This window comes from Cheilinus undulatus, linkage group 19, assembly GCF_018320785.1.
Source record: "Cheilinus undulatus linkage group 19, ASM1832078v1, whole genome shotgun sequence".
In the NCBI taxonomy this organism is placed as follows: domain Eukaryota; kingdom Metazoa; phylum Chordata; class Actinopteri; order Labriformes; family Labridae; genus Cheilinus; species Cheilinus undulatus.
The window spans coordinates 41,647,057-41,669,854 of record NC_054883.1 but is presented as its reverse complement, the minus strand read 5'-3'; the positions used below and the strand labels follow the sequence as shown (position 1 = coordinate 41,669,854).

General features: G+C 41.8%; 1 protein-coding gene across 1 annotated transcript; it reads left to right on the top strand.

The window, feature by feature from the left end:
• The first annotated feature begins 1,846 nt into the window (after positions 1–1,846).
• LOC121527048 (protein NLRC3-like) lies at positions 1,847–20,745 on the top strand. Its single transcript, XM_041813724.1, has 12 exons — positions 1,847–1,886; positions 6,500–6,602; positions 7,132–7,242; positions 10,392–10,502; positions 12,250–12,360; positions 13,799–13,874; positions 13,995–14,208; positions 14,435–16,238; positions 16,322–16,495; positions 16,651–16,818; positions 18,872–18,918; positions 19,810–20,745. Exons 3-12 carry the CDS (start codon positions 7,139–7,141, stop codon positions 20,352–20,354), a joined length of 3,354 nt encoding a protein of 1,117 aa, XP_041669658.1. The 5' UTR covers positions 1,847–1,886; positions 6,500–6,602; positions 7,132–7,138; the 3' UTR covers positions 20,355–20,745.
• The last annotated feature ends 2,053 nt before the right edge of the window (positions 20,746–22,798 follow it).

Here is a 22,798-nt window from a genome sequence, read left to right as displayed (position 1 = left end):
CTCCAATGAGACGTCCTGAGGCCGGACTATTTAGGCCAGGATTGTGAAAGCCAATCACGTATTCTGAATTTAGGCCTTACCTAAGAGCAGGGGTGTCAAACTCAGTCACAGCAGGGGCCGGATTCTGGATTCAGGTCTAACCTGAGGGCCTAACAAGGTCACCTTTTTAACCATAAACAGTCAACCTCATTTCACCAGTAATAAAATATGAAAAAAAGTAGCACCGATGATAAATGATGATTATTAAAATTTAAAAAGTTGAAAAAGATAAGTTTAAAGGCTCAAAATCTGAGAAAAGTAAATTTATTAATTCAAAAAGGTCAAAACATGAAACTGAAATTGAAAAAAATAATGCTTTTTAAAGGCAAATATATCAGAAAGAAAGTCAAAATCATGAGTTTAAAACTTATATTCAAAATTTTTTAATTGCCAGTCTAAAAGGTCAAACTACGGGATTGTGAAGTCAAAGTAAGGAGTTACATCAAGTAGGTCAAAACATGACTTAAATTTTGAATTATGAATCTAAGAACTCAAAATATTATATAAGAAGTCCAAATTATGAATTGAAATGCTTAAAGTATGAAATAAAAAGCCAAAATCCTAAGTTTGAGTCCTGATTGTGAGATGCAAAATTGAAAATATGAAATTAAAACACAAATTAATTTATTTTCCCACATTCCTGACTTATCTAAATATTTTTGCTCCTTACTTTTTCATCAAGGTTGAGTTCGCATTTTTATACTTGAGGAAATCTGCAGACCTCAGACTGATGGGACAGTTAGAACAGAAACATGGTATGATCTTGTGGGTCAGATTTAACTGTTCTGCAGGATGGATGTGGCCCCTGGGCCTTGAGTTTGACACCCCTACCTAAGAGCCCAACAAGGTCAACATTTACACATAAACTGTCAACCTCATTTTCTCCATTACAAAAATATGAAAAATTATAAATAGCACTGATAATAAATCATTCTGAGATTAAAAAAATAAAAATGCGGAGTTTAAGGTTCAAAGTCTAAGGTTAAATCAAACTTATTAGTTCAAAAGGTCAAAACATGAAATTTAAAGTCAAAATCATGTTTTTAAAAGGCAAATAAATGAGACGAAAGTCAAAATCATAAGTTTAAAAGGTAAAAATATGACTAAGAATTTTTGAATTGCAAATTTTGAAAGTAAAATCATGAAAAAGGTCAAAATCATAAGTTTAAGTCAGAATTGTGAGATGCAAAATTGAAAATATGAAATGACATTTATCTATTTCTTTTCCTACCTTCCTGACTCTTCATTTTTTCAGATTTCTATAATTTACCTGTGCTGTAATGTGATTTTCCCCCTGACTGACAGTTTTGCTCGGCAACATTAAACTGTCTTATTTTAATGTATATTTATGTTGCTGAAACATTGAGATGTGTTGAACTTATTTGACTGTTTCAATGTTGCATTTAAGCATCTAACGTTTTGCATTGAAGAACAAAATATCCTGATGAATGAGGTTAAAACTGCGCTTTTGAATTCCAGAAAACCTGTTATCATTAAAGAGAAACTGAGTATTAAAAATGTAAACTGACATATACAAAAAAAGACTGCACCAGTTATGAGCCTCTCATGATAATCATTGTAAAAATTATTGTTTTATATTATTTGCAAATAAACCAAAACCAAGCAAGTGCATTAAAACGGCATTTTATTGTCTCCAAAGTTTGTTTCATGGTGAATGTATCAGGAGCGACAGGATAGTGACAGGAGCTGAAGCTCAGACTGTTCCAGCCTTCCAGGGTCTCCATTATCTCTGTTGCCATGGTGATAGGGACCTCCTCTCCAGGGCTCTGTTTTCCTTTCACTTTGTGCCGTTGTGAGTCAGCTCTCTGCTCTGAGTTCAAGTTCAGGTAAGTGAGACTTTTCATGGTTTAGAAAGACTTTAAAGACAGTGAGGAGAAGAGGGAAGACTTGTGGGCAGATATTAAAGCCTGTTTTTACTTTAGAAAGAATCAGAGAGAGGACAGAAGAGCGCTCACAGAGACACTTCCTGTTAAAGAGGAGCCTGTTCCCAGATCAGGAAACGTCTTCTTTTTCATTCTAACTGTGCCTCGGTGTAAAAATACACACCATGCTCTCATGTGCTCTTGCGTTACTATTTCTATTTTTATTTGAACTCTATTTCTATTGTGTTTCTGTCGCTAGTGGCCTGCTTTGTCTAAGATACTTTTTGCTGCTGTAAATTGGAATTTCCCCTTGTGGGACTAATAAAGGAATATCTTATCTTGGTGCTTTCACACTAGGGGCCCGGGCCCACTTGGGGAGGTGGACTCTGGCACAGCTCGGATGAGATGTGAACGCAACCACGCTCGGATACATCATCGTAAAAACTGAACTTCTTTCAACAGCGCGGCAATTTATTCACATTTTTCCTCAATAAAAAGCAGAAATCATTTGAATCCAGTCAATAAACGGTCTGTTGTGACTCACCTTACGGATGAACACAAGTTGGAGTCAGTGAGAGGAGGTGCAGACGCAATGAAAGTCTCTTGTCACTTCAAAAACCGCTGTATCTGCGCAGCGAGCTCATTTAATCCTCTGAGCTGCACGTAGATGTACAGATACGAAGAACGAAGTTGCTGACATCTTAAAAATTGATTTCAAATCATCCATGGCTGCAGGATGGACTTTTTGACTGTTCAAACCAAAAGCAGCCTGCGCTCAGGACATGACCCCAGTGGTTGCCATGGTAGCGTCTTCTTCTTTCTCCTCCTTTGCGGGGTTGTAAACCAGCTACGTGCATACCGCCACCTGCTGTCTCAGACTGAGTAAATACGCAAGTGCGACCTGGCACAGCTCGGTATTGATAGTGTGAAAGCAAGCCGGGGGGTGGGGCAGGGGGATCGCGCCATGGCGCGGTTCGAAACACCTGGGCCTAATGTGAAAGCACAAGAGCTGATTTTGCGCTCAACAGCTCAAATACGTAAGGGTTAATGCCCAACGAGGTGTCCAATTATCAGGGATTAATGGACGACTGAGAGGTGTGAACCGTCCTCCACTTCGCGTCGGATGGTTTCCTCCGCGGAGTGCATTAACCCGCTTATACCATGGTCACCTGCCAACAAATATAATAAATAAAACTACTAATTTATGGTTTCATTTTTTGCGATCAAAATAGAAAGTTTTACAAAAACAACAATTTCTTTCCCCAGCAACCCCTGAGGGCCTGACTAATAACTGGAATAGCCATTCCAATCCCATAACCTTCTTAGGGAATGTAAACGTTATTCACTACAGTAAATAGGACGGGCCATAGACATGAAGTCACGATGGAACAAAAAACCAGTCCGCTCAGCGCACTTTCTGAACGGATTTATCAATGACAAGACATGAAGACGAGTAAACCTGTAAGTTAACATGATCAGTCATCTGATAGAAAGCTTAGTTTTGGCAGACCAGCTGTTTGAATGAACAGAACAATTCCTCCTTCAGCACTAAGAGGTCACAGACCTGAAACAGAGCCGTCCACGCCCTGCAGCTGCTGATTCTCCCAGACACGTCAATATTTATCAGATATTATCATGCCGGTTGATCAGAAGCGTTTCCTGGGGCTCTACACAGAAATAATGGCTTCTTTTCTTTTGTTTGTGTTGTTTGAATCCTCTGACAATATTTTATGGCTGTTAGAACAGGAGGGAAGTTCGTTTTTTGCGATACTCAGTGTTAAGGTTAGCCTGGAAACAAGACGCACGATATAAAAGATAAGACCGTCTTAGATTGCTGGTCTTAAACCTGGAGTCTGTCATTAAATGTCAGTAAAGTGACGGTTCATACTCCCTGCCTGAGTTTCCATTAGCCAACATTTGCCGGCCATCGGCCGGTAAAAAGGGCGTAAGTCTGGCAGATAAAAATATAACCAGTCAAAATGTCCAGCAGAAAACATGCCAATGACCAGATAAGTAAATACTGAATACTTGCATATTATATTATTTTGTGTAACCTAGAAGATATGTTGTGAGAATGCGTTAATATAAACTCAAAGTTGCCTGATCTTACTACATCTACTGTCCTGTGGTGCTGGGGTTGTTTATCTCCTCAGACGGCAAGCACATGGCTAATTATGTATGCAACATGACGTCAAATAAGTCCGCCTCTCCTCGGTGTGCTCAGTACTGCTGGGGTCTCTGCAGGGAAAGTTTGACCAGAGCTTTCTCGGAAAGCGGAATTTTAATCTCAGTGAGGTTTCCTGGTTAACCAAAGGCTTAACATCATCAGTGGTATGGAGGGATTTTAGTGTCATCGCTGTAATGAAGAGGCTGAAACAAAGGGAACTATAGCTGAGTCGATGCAGCAGCAGAGAGAGAGAGAGAGAGAGAGAGAGAGAGGCCTACGCCGGGCAGAATTGTGGACTTCGATAAACTACCTATGACCAATCCTCAGATAAAGTTGGATTGTAGTCAACACAGAATCACATCATGCAGAACGGCATGGACCACTGGAGCTGATAATGAAGGCTCTGTCTCTCCTCAGAGAGGTTACAGTTATATCACCATGAGGACTGATATTAGCAACTGATGGTAAGACTCATTTTTCATTTGAAATGTAGAGTTCTAACAGTGTCCAGTTAACAGAGCACCTTTGTTATGTGTCTGGATGCTTCGTTGTTGTCGCTGGAGGATGGTATTTGGCTGTTGTGAGCTGCAAAGTTCTGATATTAGTGGCTAATGTGCTAACAGGCTAACGGTGCTGATGTGAAGCTAACTGCTGTTGTTGATGAGTTTAACGTGGGCGTGTAGTGTGTAAGTGTGTAAAGTGTGTAGTGTGTAAGAATGTGTGTGTAAGGAAAAGCGCGCAGCTTTCATTTTGATACTTTAAACCACTTACACAAAAAATAATAGAGGGATTTATGCGTTTTGCTGCTGTTAATGCAGCAAAATAATGTTAAAGCTAATGTCCGGTAGTTGATCTAAATGACCGGAATTCTTGAGGACTGACGGTCATTTTGACCGGGGGCAAAAAAGTCAAGCGGAAACGCTGCTCAGCCCCAGAAAATATGACTGTCTCAGGTTGCTATGGTTACTCCTGAAGGAGTAACGGCTAACGGCTGCTGCGCATTAATTTGGAACAGTGAAAAGATTTTTTTGACCGGGACTACTTGAGAAGTTAGAAAGATGTCTGTATATCAGAAGTTAATTAACCAAAGGAATTTCCAGAGCCAATCAGAATCGAGTATTCACCCAGACCATGGTATAAACACCCTTATCTCCACTGCACCTCTACACCAGTGTTCTGGTCCTACTGGTTTCTAACTGGTTTCCATAATCTAGCGGTGGTGGTGTTTACTCCACGTCCTGGCTTCTGTCCCAGCATCAGACACACATTCACAAACATGCTGAGGCAGATGTTGAAATCTCATTTCAAATCTCTGTCAGCTCAAATGTTTGTATGAGAGTAGAGCATCACAGTGTCCAACAATCAAGAAGTCAGTGATGACAATCAAACTGTTGTCAGCAGCAGCAGAGATAGACCCCATCCCACCAGAGTTAGCCCAATTATAATTCACTCATCCATACTTCGCCGTGATCCACAGGGGTCACAGCTCAGCTGTTCACCTGAGGCAGAGGTGGAGACCGGGGGTCCACCCCCATCCTCATGTCAGTGTTAACATGTAATGTGTATCATATAATATGCTTTGAATACATCTGTGCAGGTTACAGATGTAAAACAGTGGTTTAAACTTTTAGAAGATCACCCCATCCCCCTACAGTGCCTCACAGTGGTTTGGTCCACCCCGCCTCTCTGGAGTTGGTTTCATCAAGACACAGAGACGCTGATGACAGGAAGTACAGAGGAAGGGAAGTGACTTTAGAGAAGTGTTACCAAAGCCTGATCAACCACAGAGCCAGAGTGTTGAAAAAATACCTTTGACAGAGCCCCGATCCAAACCTGGGGGCTAGGAAACCAATAATTACTGGAATATATATGTCTATATTTGTCAGAGCATACAGACATCTCGGTTTGACCTTTAATTCTCATCATTTTCTTCATCTATAGCCAATTAAGATAATTATCTAGATTAAAAAGCTTGTTTCAGACATAACTTTTATCCCCATTATCAACTCAGTCAGATGTTTGTAGATCTAAAGCAGAGAAATAACCAGAATCCTTCTCTACATTTGATTCCCTCTTGGCTCCTTCTTCACATTCTAAATGTAGGTAAATATCAGAGGATGTAGAACACAGTCCATATGTTCGTGTGTAGTTTCTCTATGAAGCTCATCATCAACAGTTTAGAGAGAAGCTGTAGTTCACTGAAGGCTGGCAGCCTTGTCCTTTTTATTACTGATCCCAGGGAGAGAAGAGTTCAGACTAGGCTGAAATCAAAACCAAAGAAGTAATCCAACTATAAATGACAGATTAAAACTAGATCTGGTTCCCTCAGGTCTCAAAGTCCACGCCATAATCCTTCCAAGCAGACAGAGTCTGATATTAAAGCTCTCTTTCTCTGATTCCTTTATTACAGCTGACAGACAGCAGGGGGCGCTCTGCTGTGGATCAGTGGGACAGACCAGAGGAGGGAGTCTCTCCTCTGAAACCTCTCTGTGTGAAGACCAAGAAGCTCTGAGGTGAGATGAAGATCTCTAACGGTCACATGACTCCATCATAGGGATGCCCTGATCAGGGTTCTAACAGCTGATCACCCATACCATCATCAGATTTGATCAGTCTACCTAGCTATGTAGCGTCCTGGGACCTCCTACAGGGGGCAGCAGAACCTGATAAAAGGAGCCTAAAGCCATCCTGATTTAACTAACAGGATTTTACTTCCTTAGAGGAACAGAGCAGAACTAAAACCTCCCGAGGATCAATGAAACAAGGACATCATGTGGCTTTATCTTCACCTAAGAGTCATTTTACCAACTGGACCCTCCAGCTGATCAGATCGTTGACTCAGCATTATTTCAGTCAGTTATGATCAGCTACTGATCAGTCAGAGTATTCCTGCTCCATCATCGTCCTTAACACTCACTGTTTCATAGCAGCTGTTTCATCTACTTATAAACATCAGCTATATACAAACATATCATCTCTGTATGAAGATATTTTCCTCATGTAAACATTTTCTGTCTTTAATATGTATCATGTTGTTTTCAGGTTCAGGATGGAGAAGAAGAGTCCAGACTCTGCTGAACCCAGCCGTGTGTCCATGAAGAGTGACCAGTCTATTGACTGGCTCATCACCTTTAAACAACCTACAGAAGGAAGGTAATAAATGATGAACTATAAACTCTGATATCATAACCAGGCCACCCCAGCCCCTCATTCTTCATCATCTCTCCATCATCATAGAAATCAACCAGGATGGTTGGATCTCTAGTTTTAAATGGAAAGTGCTAACAGTTGAGTTCTTCATCTTTTGAGGACTAACAATCTAATCATCATCATCATCATCAGGCAGACTGTTTGATTTGATATTCAGAGTTTAACACCATTTCTAACATTTACCTACTGCTGGTCTATTTGTGGTGTCAGCTGGCTCCTTTCTGTGAAAATCTCTAAGGCTGGTTGACTCATTGAGTGCCAGCCCCTTTATGAAATGGAAAGTGGCTTGTGCCAGCATTTTTGGCCATTTTGAGTCATCTTTCAGGACCCACAGAATATTTTATACTATGACTCTAAAAACACCAAATGGCTCAAATGAAAGAAGAATCTCTCTATTTCATCATGGAAAAAAACGTTTGTTTGCACCTTGTTCCGTTCTTGATTTATCTGAAGTTGAATAGAGGCTAGTTTCACCAAAAAGACCACTGAGAAAGCTGAGAAAAATGCATTTTTGTGAAAGAGAGTCTGTCAAGCAGAACAGTGATTTGAATGTTTTAATTTTGCCTTCAATAACATAAAAGACATCTGAAAATTGTATTATTTTATTGTAAAATAAATACAAAGTAGAACACAACAGCCTACAACTGGACGGCCTCCACGGGACCCCTGATACGCCCACGTCCTCTCCTGCTTGCGTGTCCCCTGGCACTGCCTGTAAATTAGAGAAGTAATATAATATATAATATGTTATATATATTATATATGTAATATGAAACGTTAACTTACCTCCATCACTCTGGGACGGAGAACAAGATTCGCTCCGTTTACTCGGCAGCCTTAGAGTCTGGGTCAGAAAAGTCTGTCTCTGAAGTGTCGTTGCTGTATGTATCCAGCTGGCTTTTCTCTCCGACGCATGAAGGAGACCTCGCAGCATTCTTGAGCCTCTTGGCCAGCTGAGGCAGAAGAATGGCCACACTGATTTCTGTCGGTTTCAGTGAATGACTCTTCCGTGTTCCGACTACGTATCCCAGAAGCCCGAAAATTACTCACAGGGAGCATGAGAGCGTCCCCTTGTGCCAACCGCAGAAAAAACACTTTGACTTATACATATGTCAATGGCACTCAATGAGTTAAAAACTTAGTTTTACTTTGTTTTTTAAGGGCATCAGCTTGCAGGATTTTAAAAGTGTGGTCTACCAATTGTGTTGAAACCATTCACTGAGTTTTTCTGTGTCTCACAAAGACATGGTGCTGGGTTTCCTCCAGGATTTTATGAACCTGTGGGGGAGGGCTTTGCCTGATAACGTTGTCATGCTTGTCATCAGACCGACCTGCACTCACGGACAGACACACAAACTTTCTCTCCTCTGTCACACATACACAGACACACACACACACACGCACAACTGCTCCTCTCACCCTGTGACTGCAGCTCACGTTTTTCCTTCCTCTCTCCTGTTTTAGCGGACATTTAGAACACAAAGTGAGGCAAACATCATGGATTAGATGAACGCCTGACAGTCCATTGTTGTTGTATTTATCCAGTCTCTTATCGTAACAGAAACAGAACTAAAGCTCCGCCTGTTTTTACGACAACAACATTTTTAGATCGCTAGCATTTTATCTCCATCATGAGACATGGTTAATGATGAATATATCTACTCAAGTTTACAGCTAGTCATCAGATTATAGTAAGGGAAGTACTAAACTAAGCGAAAGTAATGTTTATCAGCCATCTGTGTTTGACAACAGGAAGTTGAGACTCTGGTGTTCATTTTTCAAAATTAAATTACTTAGAGCAGTAGGGCTGGGTATTGTTAAGAACCTCACGATTTAATTCGATTTCGATTCTTTAGGTTACGATTCGATTCGATATGGATTGGATATTGATTTAAATGCTTCGATGTTGATTCAGTAAGAAGTAGAAATACACAAATAACCTGTTGACAATTTTTTAATAATTACTTTCATGCCCATGTGAACATATTTGTTAAGTCACCTCACATTTTTGAGCAATAAAACATCTGAAAAAAAAAAAATTGCACAATAACTTATTTGTGCATATGGAGTACAAAAGTAAAAAACATGACAGTTCTGTATAAACACTGAAAAAGTAAAGTGCATGTAAACTTAAATAATATTTCTGTCCTCTTGGAATTTGTGATAAACCTCACATAACATGGTTATGGTTGGTTGTTGTTTGGTCGAGTGCGGCCTTCATCCATACAACACGAATCACACGCACAGTGACCCCCACTGGCCAGGAGGTGAATCGATTCAGAGGATTTGCTGAATCGATATTGAATTGGTGGGGGGGAAATATTGTGATGCATCGATCAATCAATATTTTGACCCACTCCTTTAGAGCAGTGTCACATTTCATGATTACATTTTCAAACTCATGTGGTACGTAAATGTGCACAAATATAAACTACATGTTTATACAGATCCATTCATACAGTGTAATTTACATTTTTAACATCTGATTAAACAAAAGATCATAATTCTGAAGGCATGGCGGCACACCACGATCAATTACATGTAGCAGAAACCTAACCTTGCAAAGCAGATGGACACGCCCGTTTCCTTGTTTTTCACTGGTGAATCCATCTGCAAAGCTCCCGTCTGAACCGTTTGGGCCCGGTTAGAAAGTGACAGGACCAATCAGCGACGAGGGGCAGTACTTTCAGGTGTGGCAGTGTCATGATGTAAACAAGCAGCAGCAAGAGCTGGTGCAGTTATGGAGGGAGAGAGTGGCGTGGATGCTGCTAAAGCTCCAGTTTTATCAGAACTTGACGACATTTCTTCGTTAAAAGAAGAACAAAGAACAGCTGTGAGTTGTTTTCTTTTCAAAAACCACAAAAGTCGAGTACTGACATGTCTATAGTTGCCATGTTTCGTTTTATTCCTTATTTTATTTCCCCCAAAACATGGACAATCAAAAAATAACACATTCTGCTTTGTTTAACACTTCTACTCCATGATTTCGGACGTCTGCCTTCATAGTTTAGATGTCTACACTATTATTCAGCAATGTAGAAAAAACTAATGAGAAGCTGTGTCCAGTGTTAACATGTGATGATGCTTTTCAGTGTCAGGATGGAGAAGCAGAGCCCAGACTCTCCTGGTCCCAGCTGTGTGTCCATGAAGAGTGACCGCTCTCTTGCCCAGCCTATCAACTTCAAACAACCTACAGATGGAGGGTAAGACTCATCAGTCCAGATTTCCACTGGTCTAATTTCCACTCCTTCTGTTTCTGGGCCCAGTCATCTCCTCCTTGTCCTTCCTCAGTGACTTTTACTGAGAATCAAGGTCTGATTCATCTTGCTGTGCTGGTCTTCCTTTCCTGGGCCGGTCCTCATCAGAACCAGTTTCATCAGAGCATTTGGTAGTGTTAGTGACTGAAATTTAGGTGACTTTCAAAGTTGTTGAAATTCTTTGGACTGACTGACCTTAATGTCTGAAAGTATTGGTGGACTGTTTTCTCTTAACTGCCATAGTATGGATAAGAACGGTAATAGAATACTGACATTTACGCCATAGAACTGGGAACCAGCCCTATCTATGCATGACTAAACTAAGGTGGTTTTCACACCTGATGGTCCGGGGGACTCGGCCCATTTTGGAACAGAAATGGCAGCATTGTTGCACTTTCCTTTGGTTTGGTTCGCATTCACACTGCTTTCTTGGTCAAACGGACCAAACCGTCTGAACACCTACAACCTCTGCCTGCTAGGGGCGCTGTCGCCACGAACAAACGGTGACTAAGAAGAACAGAAGGCATAGAAGAAGACGTAACTCCTCCTGCCGGTCTTTTATTCCACATAAACAATGATAAAACACAGAATTTAGGCTGTCTTGGGGTTTCTGCTCTTGCACTGGGGCATAAGGAGCAGTCAGCAAGACGGTGAGCTGTGAAACATGCCGTTCTTTACACAAGGCCAATAAATCAGCACGGACTACGACGTGTTGCCATGGATACACAGACGCCAAGCGAGGTACCGACATGTGTTTGAGTGTATTAAATCACACCAGGGTTGGTTTGGAAGCGGACCAAGACCCCCTGTTTTCAGGTGGACCAGAGTCCGCTTGTTTGGTCCGCACCAGTTTGTTTGGGCTTTCACACCACTCGAAATGAACCGGACTATCCAGGGAAACGGACCAGAGTATGTGTAAACCAAACAGCTCTGGTGTGAATGCGCCCTAAAGGTCTCTGACTCAAGAAGAAATGAAATTACACAAATTAACTCTAGACAAGGCACACCGTTAATGGAAAACCCTTGGAGGAGAAAGCTCATGGATCTGACTGAGGATAACAGAAGAGTTTAAAGCTGACTTCACAGCAAAACATGGACAATCTAAAAATAACACATTCTGCTTTGTTTAACACTTTTACTCCATGATTTCAGATGTCTTCTTTCATAGTTTAGCTGTCTACACTATTATTCAGCAATGTAGAAAAAATGAATGAGAAGCTGTTTTGACTAGGGGTGCACTGATTGCAATTTTCTGGCCGATCACCGATATTTAAAAAGCCTGACCTGCCAATTCCGATTTTGGCCGATACCGATTTTTTTATAACTGACAGCATATACCTTTAATGTTCCAATCTTGTTTTATTGAATAACATTGAACAATACCCATGAAACAATACAAACTTGTTGTTTTAAGTGCACATGGGGTAGTTCTCTCAAATAAAAATGAAAAGTTTAAAGCATTGCTGTCCAAACTACTAAATTATATCAGGTCCTTTAGTCTTTTATTTTTCACATTTTAGTAGGTAGAGGTACATATGAAACTGATCTTATCCACGGATCTTATTTACAAGGATCGGCCGATCACCGATCCACCAAAATTAAGGAAGTCTGTGCTGATTCCAATTTTGGCCGATTGATCGGTGCACCCCTAGTGTTGACTGTTACTGTATATAAATGTGATGATTTTTTTCAGTGTTGGGATGGAGAAGCAGAGCCCAGACTCTCCTGGTCCCAGCTGTGTGTCCATGAAGAGTGACCGCTCTCTTGCTCAGCCTATCAACTTCAAACAACCTGCAGATGGAGGGTAAGAAACTATGAAATTAATGGACAGTGATGTTGACTGGCTGTGGTCTGTGGTTCTGCACCAATCAGTGTTTAGAGTACTCGGTCTTCATGGAGTCTCTTAAGTGAAGCCCTGGAGGGGGTTCTACTAGGAGACTCCATAGTTCTGCTGCTGGGTTAGTAAGAGAGAAACCTGGAAGGAGGTGACTGGGAGGAATGGCCTTCATGATCCGAACCATAATTGGACTACTGTGATAGTCTTGGATCAGCCATAACAAACACCACATTCAAGCACAGGGATGTCCATGAGGGTACCTGATACCAGAGCACCCTAGACCAGATATGGATGGTTGATGATGGAGTGGTTTCATCAGATCTGTGGCTGGATGTCTTTGACAGTCAGTTGAAGAAATGAGCAGAGCTGTCAGCTGATCACCACCTGGTGGAGAGTTGGATCAGGTCTGGTAAACCCAAAATGGTAGAGAGAGTGAACTGGGAATATCTGTCTGTCTCTGAGGTCTCTGAGTCTAGGGACCACCACAGCAGACTGCCAAGGCTTCGGAGACCTCCTTTGAGCCGATAGGATTTCAGTCAGAGGTGTTAGGGGGTTAGTTATTGATGAACTGATCTCTTTCAACATACATACATCCATCCCATGGTAAATGTGTAATAATGTTAACCTGTGTAATAATTGTAACCCTTTACCTACTGAGCCGGCGCCGGTGCTGTTTTACATGTCCGGAGTATTATTACCATAACATGGGCATTCATAGCAAAACACCAGAACTATCGCGAGACCGCTACACGGATTCTCAACACTGTAACTCCTTGAAATTTGTTCAATCTAAAAAAAATCCAACGCTGACAGAGAGCTGAGAACCTGTGCTTTCTGGCAATATATGATGTGTGGTATATATATTACGGTAATGTCGAACAGCACTGCGAAAACGGCAGCTTTGTCAGAAGACGAGTGAGAAAGGAGAGTGAAGGAAGAGAGTAAAAGGAGAGCGAGCGAGAGTGGTGTTTTGTTTTGCACACCCAGAGTCCTAGACTCCAAAAATGACTGCTGATTGTTCTAAACATGTATAGGTTCACATTTCAAATGTCAAATCAAAACTTCATGAGCAATAACAACATTTCTTCTCATAAAAGCCATGAAAAACAAATCTGATTTTGTGTTTTTCTTCTTTTAAACTGCTGACAATTCCATATAGTGTGCAATAATCGTTAAGCAGATGTTGAAAAGTCAAGTCCAAGTACTCCTGGGAAAAGGGAGCAAAGCTGTCAGACTTAGGGCATTTCCTGACTATTTTACAGCCAGAATTACAAAATATGTCCAAATTGCCATTTTTAGACTCAGTAGGTAAAGGGTTAAAGCCCCTATATTTAAGCCGTGCCATGCTGTTGACATTTAAAGCTGTGTGGTTAAATGTCCTTAAAGCTGATGTTTTTTTCTCCAGAGCTCAGCTGGAACCATCAGAGTTCTTCAGAGATCAGTTCAAACAGCAGAAACCAGAGCTGGACTCCATATTTATGGTGTGTACATCACAGTTTATGGTGGAGCACATCTATCTAGAGATCATTGCAAACTCTTTTTCTGTCAGTCTGTCAGATCAAACCCAGGCTGTCCTCTAAACATTTATCTTTGTGTTCCAGCTGCTGGAGGAGAACATTATCATCTTTGTGAAGAAGGAACTGAAGAGATTTCAGAGGGCTCTGTGTCAGGATAACCCAGAATGCCCCAGTGAGGATGAGGAGGTGTTGGTTGGTGAAGATGAAGAGCAGAGGAGCAGAGAGGCTTTTCTGAAGATCACAGAGAACTTCCTGAGGAGAATGAAGCAGTACGAGCTGGCTGACTGTCTGAGGAACAGTAAGTTTTAAAATTGAAAAATGAAAGTAGATTTAAGATGATGGAGGGATGAAGAGGAGGTTTACATTTCCACACTCTGCTTTAATATTCTGCACATACCCACTGAACATCTGATGAGATTTTTGGATGAAACTGATGGAAGAAGAAGAACTGCACAGCCACTCTTTTATAGTCCAACTTTCATCAGGATCAACTCATACACATCATCTGTTTCTTGTTCTTTCAGGATCTCCTGCTCCAGTTTGCCAACAGAAACTCAAGTCTAACCTGAAGCAGAAGTTCCAGTGTGTGTTTGAGGGGATCGCTAAAGCAGGAAACCCAACCCTTCTGAATCAGATCTACACAGAGCTCTACATCATTGAGGGAGGGACTGGAGAGGTCAGCGAGGAACACGAGGTCAGACAGATGGAAACAACATCCAGGAAAGCAGACAGACCAGAAACTACCATCAGACAGGAAGACGTCTTTAAAGCTCCAGCTGGAAGAGATGAGCCAGTCAGAACAGTGATGACGAAGGGCGTGGCTGGCATCGGGAAAACAGTCTTAACCCAGAAGTTCACTCTGGACTGGGCTGAAGGCAAAGCCAACCAGGACATCCAGTTCACATTTCCATTCACTTTCAGAGAGCTGAATGTGCTGAAAGAGAAAGAGTTCAGCTTGGTGGAGCTCATTCATCACTTCTTTACTGAAACCAAAGAAGCAGGACTCTGCAGGTTTGAGGACTTCCAGGTGGTCTTCATCTTTGATGGTCTGGATGAGTGTCGACTTCCTCTGGACTTCCACCAAACTAAAATCCTCTCTGATGTCAGAGAGTCCACCTCAGTGGGTGTACTGCTGACAAACCTTATGAGGGGGAACCTGCTTCCATCTGCTCGCCTCTGGATAACCACACGACCTGCAGCAGCCAATCAGATCCCTCCTGGGTGTGTTGACATGGTGACAGAGGTCAGAGGGTTCACTGACCCTCAGAAGGAGGAGTACTTCAGGAAGAGGTTCAGAGATGAGGATCAGGCCAGCACAATCATCTCCCACATCAAGACATCCCGAAGCCTCCACATCATGTGCCACATCCCGGTCTTCTGCTGGATCACTGCTACAGTTCTGGAGGACCTGCTGAAGACCAGAGAGGGAGGAGAGCTGCCCAAGACCCTGACTGAGATCTACATCCACTTCCTGGTGGTTCAGACCAAAGTGAAGAACATCAAGTATGACAGAGGAGCTGAGACAGATCTACACTGGAATTCAGAGACCAGGAAGATGATCGAGTCTCTGGGTAAGCTGGCTTTTGAGCAGCTGCAGAAAGGAAACCTGATCTTCTATGAACCAGACCTGAGAGAGTGTGGCATGGATATCAGAGCAGCCTCAGTGTACTCAGGAGTGTTCACACAGGTCTTCAGAGAGGAGAGAGGACTGTACCAGGACATGGTGTTCTGCTTCATCCATCTGAGTGTTCAGGAGTTTCTGGCTGCTCTTCATGTCCATCAGACCTTCACCAACTATGGAGTCAATCTGATGGAAAAAGAACAAACAACATTCTGGATCTCTAAAATCTTTAGAGACAGGCCTAAACTGGGACATCTCCATCAGAGCGCCTTGGACCAGGCCTTACAGAGTCCTAATGGACACCTGGACCTGTTCCTCCGCTTCCTCCTGGGTCTGTCACTGACCACCAATCAGAATCTCCTACGAGGTCTGCTGACACAGACAGGAAGTGACTCAAAGACCAATCAGGAAACAGTCCAGTACATCAAGATGAAGATCTACGAGGATCTGTCTGCAGAGAAAAGCATCAACCTGTTCCACTGTCTGAATGAACTGAAGGATCGTTCTCTAGTGGAGCAGATCCAACAGTCCCTGAGATCAGGACGTCTCTCCACACATTATCTGTCTACTGCTCAGTGGTCAGCTCTGGTCTTCATCTTACTGTCATCAGAAGAAGATCTGGACGTGTTTGACCTGAAGAAATACTCTGCTTCAGAGGAGGCTCTCCTGAGGCTGCTGCCAGTGGTCAAAGCCTCCAACAAAGCTCTGTAGGTGAACTCACAGCTGACAGATTCAAGTAGTCCGTCTGTATTTAGAGAGAAAAACTTTTCTACCTCTGTTTCCTTTTCAGACTGAGTGACTGTAACCTCTCAGAGAGAAGCTGTGGGGCTCTGTCCTCAGTCCTCAGCTCCCAGTCCTCCAGTCTGAGAGACCTGGACCTGAGTAACAACAGCCTGCAGGATTCAGGAGTGAAGCTGCTATCTACTGGACTAAAGAGTCCACATTGCAGACTGCAAACTCTCAAGTGAGTCCAAGGACAATGACAACGGTGTCAAAGTCTCCCAACTAGAAGGTGTAAGTTGAGGTGTTAGAGACTGAAGATGCCACATGTAGTCCTGATAGCTGAAGGCTCCTCCTCCCATGACCTTTCTCATGTCCACTGTTTCTCTGTGTTTCTAGTCTGTCTGGTTGTTTGGTCACAGAGGAAGGCTGTTCTTCTCTGGCCTCAGCTCTGAGCTGGTCCTGTCTGACAGAGCTGGACCTGAGCTACAATCATCCAGGAGAACGAGGAGAGAAACTACTGTCTGCTCTACAGGAGGATCCAGACTGCAGACTGGAGACACTGAGGTACAGACAGAAAGACTCAGACAGACAGACTGATACTTGGTAGTAAAGTTGGCTCTCAGCACTTCAGCTAAACAGGGTCTTTAATGGTGCAGTGTGTAATTGGAATTTTAGCGACATCTAGTGTTCAGATTTTAGAATGAGTCCATCTGTTACCAAAACATCACATCACTAAGCGACGAGAGCCTGTGAAGACCAAAAAGGATCGTGAGCCGGACATCATTTACAGCAGTGACGAGGTGAGGGTTTATTCATTCATTTTTGTAACCATTATTTTTATAGATTATAGGTCAGTCTTCTTCTACGCCTGCCTTCCAGGTAGATTTCAGGACCGGTGGGCAGGTTTGTATTTAAAAATCAAGTTTCGCTCTTTCTGTCCCCAAAACGTTGCCGTAGACAACATGGCGGTTCGTTATGTCAGCCTCCGTGAGGGCGACCTGCAGTAATGTAAATTAAAAAAGCTTTTTTCTAGTTTTGAAAAAGAAACCGAAAGTTTTAAGGGGATGATTGTACACTTATTTGAACATACTTCACATAAATATATCGTTATTACATCCCATTTACACCGTTTCTGTTCGGAAAAATGCTGCCAACTTCTACACACTGCACCTTTAATGACCTTATTTTTGGCTGACTGCTGAGGTCAGCCCTGCAGATGGGTCTGTCTGTGTCTGACTGAGGGAGTGACTGATGCTACTTTCAGAGTCATACCGTACAGAGTTGGGTTTGAGTCAGTGTACTTTCTGGCAGTTCATTTTCCTGTTTGAAATCATGACTGAGGAAAACAGGAGAAACTGTCCTTTATCTGTTTTTTTCATTTTAGACCACAAATGGAAAAAAACGAGCTGTTTTTTCATTTTTTCGTTTCCGACCACAAAATGAAAAAATGGAAAAACAAGCCGTTTTTAAAATAAAATTAAAATTGGGAATCTAAAAGATAAAAATGTGACATATAAAGTCCAAATTATGAGTTGAAAAGGTCAAAGCATGAAATTAAAAGTCAGAATCATAAGTTTGAGTCAAAATATTGAGATGCAAAATTGGAAATATATAATAAAACACAAATTAGTTTTTTCCCCACATTCTTGACTTTTTATGAAATCTTTCCTACTCTTTACTTTTCCAGATTTTTATGGCTTAACAAGGATATTTTAAATAATCAAGCTGAAGTTTACATTTTTATACTGGAGGAAATTTGCAGACCTCAGACTGGTGGGCCAGTTAGAATACAAATATGATATGATCTTGTGGGCCGGATATTATCGTTCCACGGGCTGGACTTGGCCCACGGGCCTTGAGTTTGACACCCGTGATTTAAGGGATGATTTAAAAGAGAATTCAAACACACCATCAGATGAGTCTATGTCCCTTACCTCTGGACTATGTCAGAGTTAGCGCTACATAATAAGGGGAAAGGAACATGTCTATAATTATGTGGTATTCCATCCACTGTGAGGAGCCCGTTGAAGCCAAAAATAGCACAGCTCCCAGTCCAGTCCTGGGTCCAGGGCTCAGCCATGGCTCCACCTTCTTCTCCTCCATCCACTTCACAGTAACGTGCATTTATCAGTCATTTGTCTGCACACATTACTGGATCACGTACAGTTGACTTACTAGCTAGAGGACACAGTGACAGAACAGGAGTGTGCAGAATAAGGTCAGATTAGTTGAAAGAATCAGTCCTGTGATTCAAACTAAATGAAAGAGGACATGATAAACTAGCCCACAACCTCTTTAGATGAATCTAAAAGTAACAATACGGTGATAATACAGATAACTGTGATATTTTAGATCATGATCATCATGGCATGAAGTTTATATATTGTTCCATTTCTAGTATTGATTGACGTCCATCCAAGGATCACATGATGATAGACTGCCATATTGATCTTTAGAGCACAGTAAATGTCTAAGAGAGGGAATTTAGAGAAAGTCCTGCAGAACAACCATACACAGGTAAAAACCTAAAGGAAAATAAAGTCACATGAAGAATGAGAGTGTTTGGATCTATCCTGACCATCCCTGATGTCTAAACTGGCTCTGTTTCTTCCTCCAGACTGGACCATGGGGGACGGCACAGACTGAAACCAGGTCTAAAGAAGTGTGAGTGTCTGAATTGTGGATTAGTGAGAACACAATGATGAATGTGGCTGATGAATCAGGTAACCATGGGAACCAACAATGATTGAGGCTGTGTCTGAATCCATCTCTGTCTTTGGGTCTGAAAGTATGAAGGTCCACTTTCACAATCACTGACATTCATCAAACACAAACAGTTTTAGAGTTCTGAGGAGAGGAACCACTATGGCTCAGTCCCTATGTTTACACCTTCCTGTCTACTGGGAGGGGGTCCTGGTTCTTCTTCAGTGGAGGGGCTAGGACTACATGGACCTTCAGTCTGAGGTTTTCTAGCTCCTCCTGGGGGGTCCTGAGGAGTTCTCAGACCAGATGGGATATATAGTTCCTCCAGAGAGTTCTGGGTCTGACCTGAGGTCTCCTCCCAGTTGGATAAATCTTGAAGACCTCCACAGGGAGAAGACCAGGAGGATCTCGTCAGCTGAGTCCTTTAGAGGTGAAGGACCTCCTCCCCCTCTCTAAGGCTGAGCCCAGACTCCCTCCTAAGGAATCTGATTTCAGACACTTCTATCTCATTCTGTTGATCATTCTCCACATACAGCACCATCATGACAGCTACTGAGTATTGGTGGATGGAATATAGCGCCACCCAGTGGACACAGGTGGTGAAATCAAAGCCATGAATCTAAAGTCAAAGCCATAGAAATGTCTGAACTTTGAAGTGTTTGGTGTCTGTCTGTGATTGTGGAGCTGCAGCTCACTGTGGTCTGTTCATTCCAAAAGAAACAGGAAGTAGAATTTCAGGGCTGATAAACAGGATTCAGGGCTGAAGATGAAATATTAGTTTGACTCTGTCAGTAACCTTGTTTAGGAATGATCAGATGATAACCATCAGCTGTGTCTCCTTCTCTCCATCAGATGCCTGTGAGCTGGAAGTGGACACAAACACAGTGAACAAAGGACTCAGACTGTCTGACAACAACAGGACGGTGACACATGTGATGAAGGATCAGTCATATCCTGATCATCCAGACAGATTTGATAAATGTCGTCAGCTGCTGTGTCAGACTGGTCTGACTGGTCACTGTTACTGGGAGGTCGAGTGGAGAGGTGAGGTTAATGTATCTGTGAGTTACAGAGGAATCAGACGAAGAGGAGACGGAGATGAATGTGTGTTTGGATCTAATGATCAGTCCTGGAGTCTGAGCTGCTCTCATCGTGGTTGCTCTGTCCGCCACAATAACAGAGAATTAAAAATCTCCTCCTCCTCCTCCTCTTCATCCTCTGGTAGAGTAGCGGTGTATCTGGACCATCCTGCTGGCTCTCTGTCCTTCTACAGTGTCTCCTCTGACAGACTGTTCCACCTTCACACCTTCAACACCACATTCACTGAACTGCTCTATCCTGGGTTTGGGTTTACATTCTCAGTTCTAATTCCCTCAGTGTCTCTGTGTTCTCTGTAGCTCAAACTCTGCTGTCTGAATCCAAAACTTACCCCCAAATTTCCATATACAGCGTGCGCGCCGCAGAATGCTGGCTAATCGTTCTGCAGAGCACTTCGCTTCCTCTGTAATCTATCAGAGCATTTCCATAGCCGGCGCTCTAGACCGGCAGTGGCGCGTGCCTGGAGCGGCACTTCTCTCCGCTTCGCTTCAGATATGCTGCAGGTCTATTTCAGCGCCGACCGCTGCCAAACCTCGGAAATTCACTGTTGTTCAGAAAGCACTAACCATGGAAGTCACAAGAGTAGAACATCCGGTTCTTTCAAAATAAAACGCAATGACTCCCAGTCGTAAATCATCACTATATCAACATTACGTCTCATCCTGCAGCGAGAGCCAAGGGCCACAGAGAGGTCAGTGGGTCACAGAGCTACAATGGCGCCATTGACGAGGAAAAGTTAACTTTTGGGGATATTTAGCCAAAGAATTTTGCATAAAACCATAGATCCTTTAAGCAAACATTAACCTTTTAACTTCCTAATAAACTCACTCAATGAAGGAAGCAACAGTATCATGGACTTATATTGGAAAGGATGATAAATCAACCCCAAAAGGTAAAATAGTCCGCTGTTGACATGCTATTCCTGCGTGAACTCGCAGTTCTCCTGTGATCTCTTCCTGCTGATCAGGGCTTGCACGCTGTGGCACAGCGCTCTAGACTCCCTTCAAGTGGGCGAGGTCGCTCGCCTTTCGGTTGGAGCAAACCCGCGGCGCTTTGGTGCGCGGCGCGCTTGCTGTATATGGAAATTCAGGGTCAGTCAGACTACACACCAGATGATTGATCCTCTCTGATTAATCTGATTAGTTGTAAATCTTGACAGTCATTCTTCAGTAGATGAACTTGTGTAAGTGAAAAATGTCTCCTCTGCTCCTCTTTTCTAAATAAATGATCTCATTGTAGAATCTCATGTCTGTCTTGTGTTACTGTGTCGTTCCAGTAGTCGTTGTAGAGGGAACTTTACATTTCAACTGTATTTGCCTACATTAATATGAGCCAATGAGAGAAGATTCTTGAAGATTGCAGTGTTTTTCCTTTAATTTCACAATCGTCTTTCATTTTAACAGTAAAATTTGTAATTATTATATACTGTAAGTGTAAAAATTAATGTTTAGTACTGTTGCTTTATTTACAGTAATTCTGTGTATTTTATACAGTAATACATGTTGTTTGTTTTACATTTTTTTACTGTTGGTATTTGACAGTCTTTCACTGTATTTTCCACTGACATATTTTACAGTGTATAATACATGTATTTAATGCACTTCCGCTTTAGCACGGGAAGTTTCTCCCATATTCATATTTACAGTAGCAGCCCCAGGAATAAGGTGGATAGTGTTTGGTGTAGGATGGGAGCATCAACACACGCTAACAGATTCTGTTTATCAGACTGATCTCATCCCTGAAAAAAAAACAAAAATCTTGTGTGGAATTTTTAACCAAACATCATTTTGGTGCCACATTTGATGATTTTTGGTGGTGATATTGAACAAGTCAATTGAAACACTGTACACCAAAGGTTTGTGGTAAGATGATCTTTGAAACCATCCGATTATCAGGCTTTGGATTACTTTGGTCAAAAGGAAGGGTTCAGGGTCAGTGTATTTTCTGGCAGATCCATTTCCTGGTTGAAGTCAGACTCAAAAAATGGGAGAAACTCTCATTGTTCCATTTTTTAGTTGTTAACCAAAAAAAAAAAAAAGGCAAAAAACTGAAAATCAAGCCATTATTTCTATTTTTGGTTTTTGACCAAAAACAGAATAAACTGAACAATGAGCTGTTTTCCTTTTTTTTTTTTTTTTGTTTTTGATCACAAATGGAAAAAAATGGAAAACAAGCCATTATTCTGTCTTTTCACTTTGGTCACAAAAACAGAAAAAAAAAAAAAAAAAGGGGGTACAATTTTTGTTTTTTTCACTTCTGTTATTTTGTTTTCTTCATTTAATGAAATGCTTGAGGAAAAGGAAATCATGTGACCCTCTGAGAAAGGTAAGCCTTTCAAAATAAAAGTCTCCATGTCAAAACTAGAGCCATCCATTGGATTTTACAGTATTAAAATAGGCAAAATAATAAAAAATAGTGTACATTTTTAATGGACTGTAATTTTATTACCTTTTTTAAAATCTTTTATTTTTACTTCATATGCATATATACAGGCCTAAAAAATGTATGAGACCACCTGTCATATTTGTCTCAGAGACTATCCAGCATCATGAAGTGCTTTAATCTGGACTCTTTCATCTTCAGTCAGCTCTCCACGTTTTACCATTTTGAACAGGAATGAGGAATTTCAAACTGAATTCACCCAAATTTGAGCCAGCTCACTGGGCTTCTCTGAGAAGTCAGAAATGAATCAAGCATAACATTCAACCACTAAAACTCATTTTCTGTTCAGGAATGACAGTAA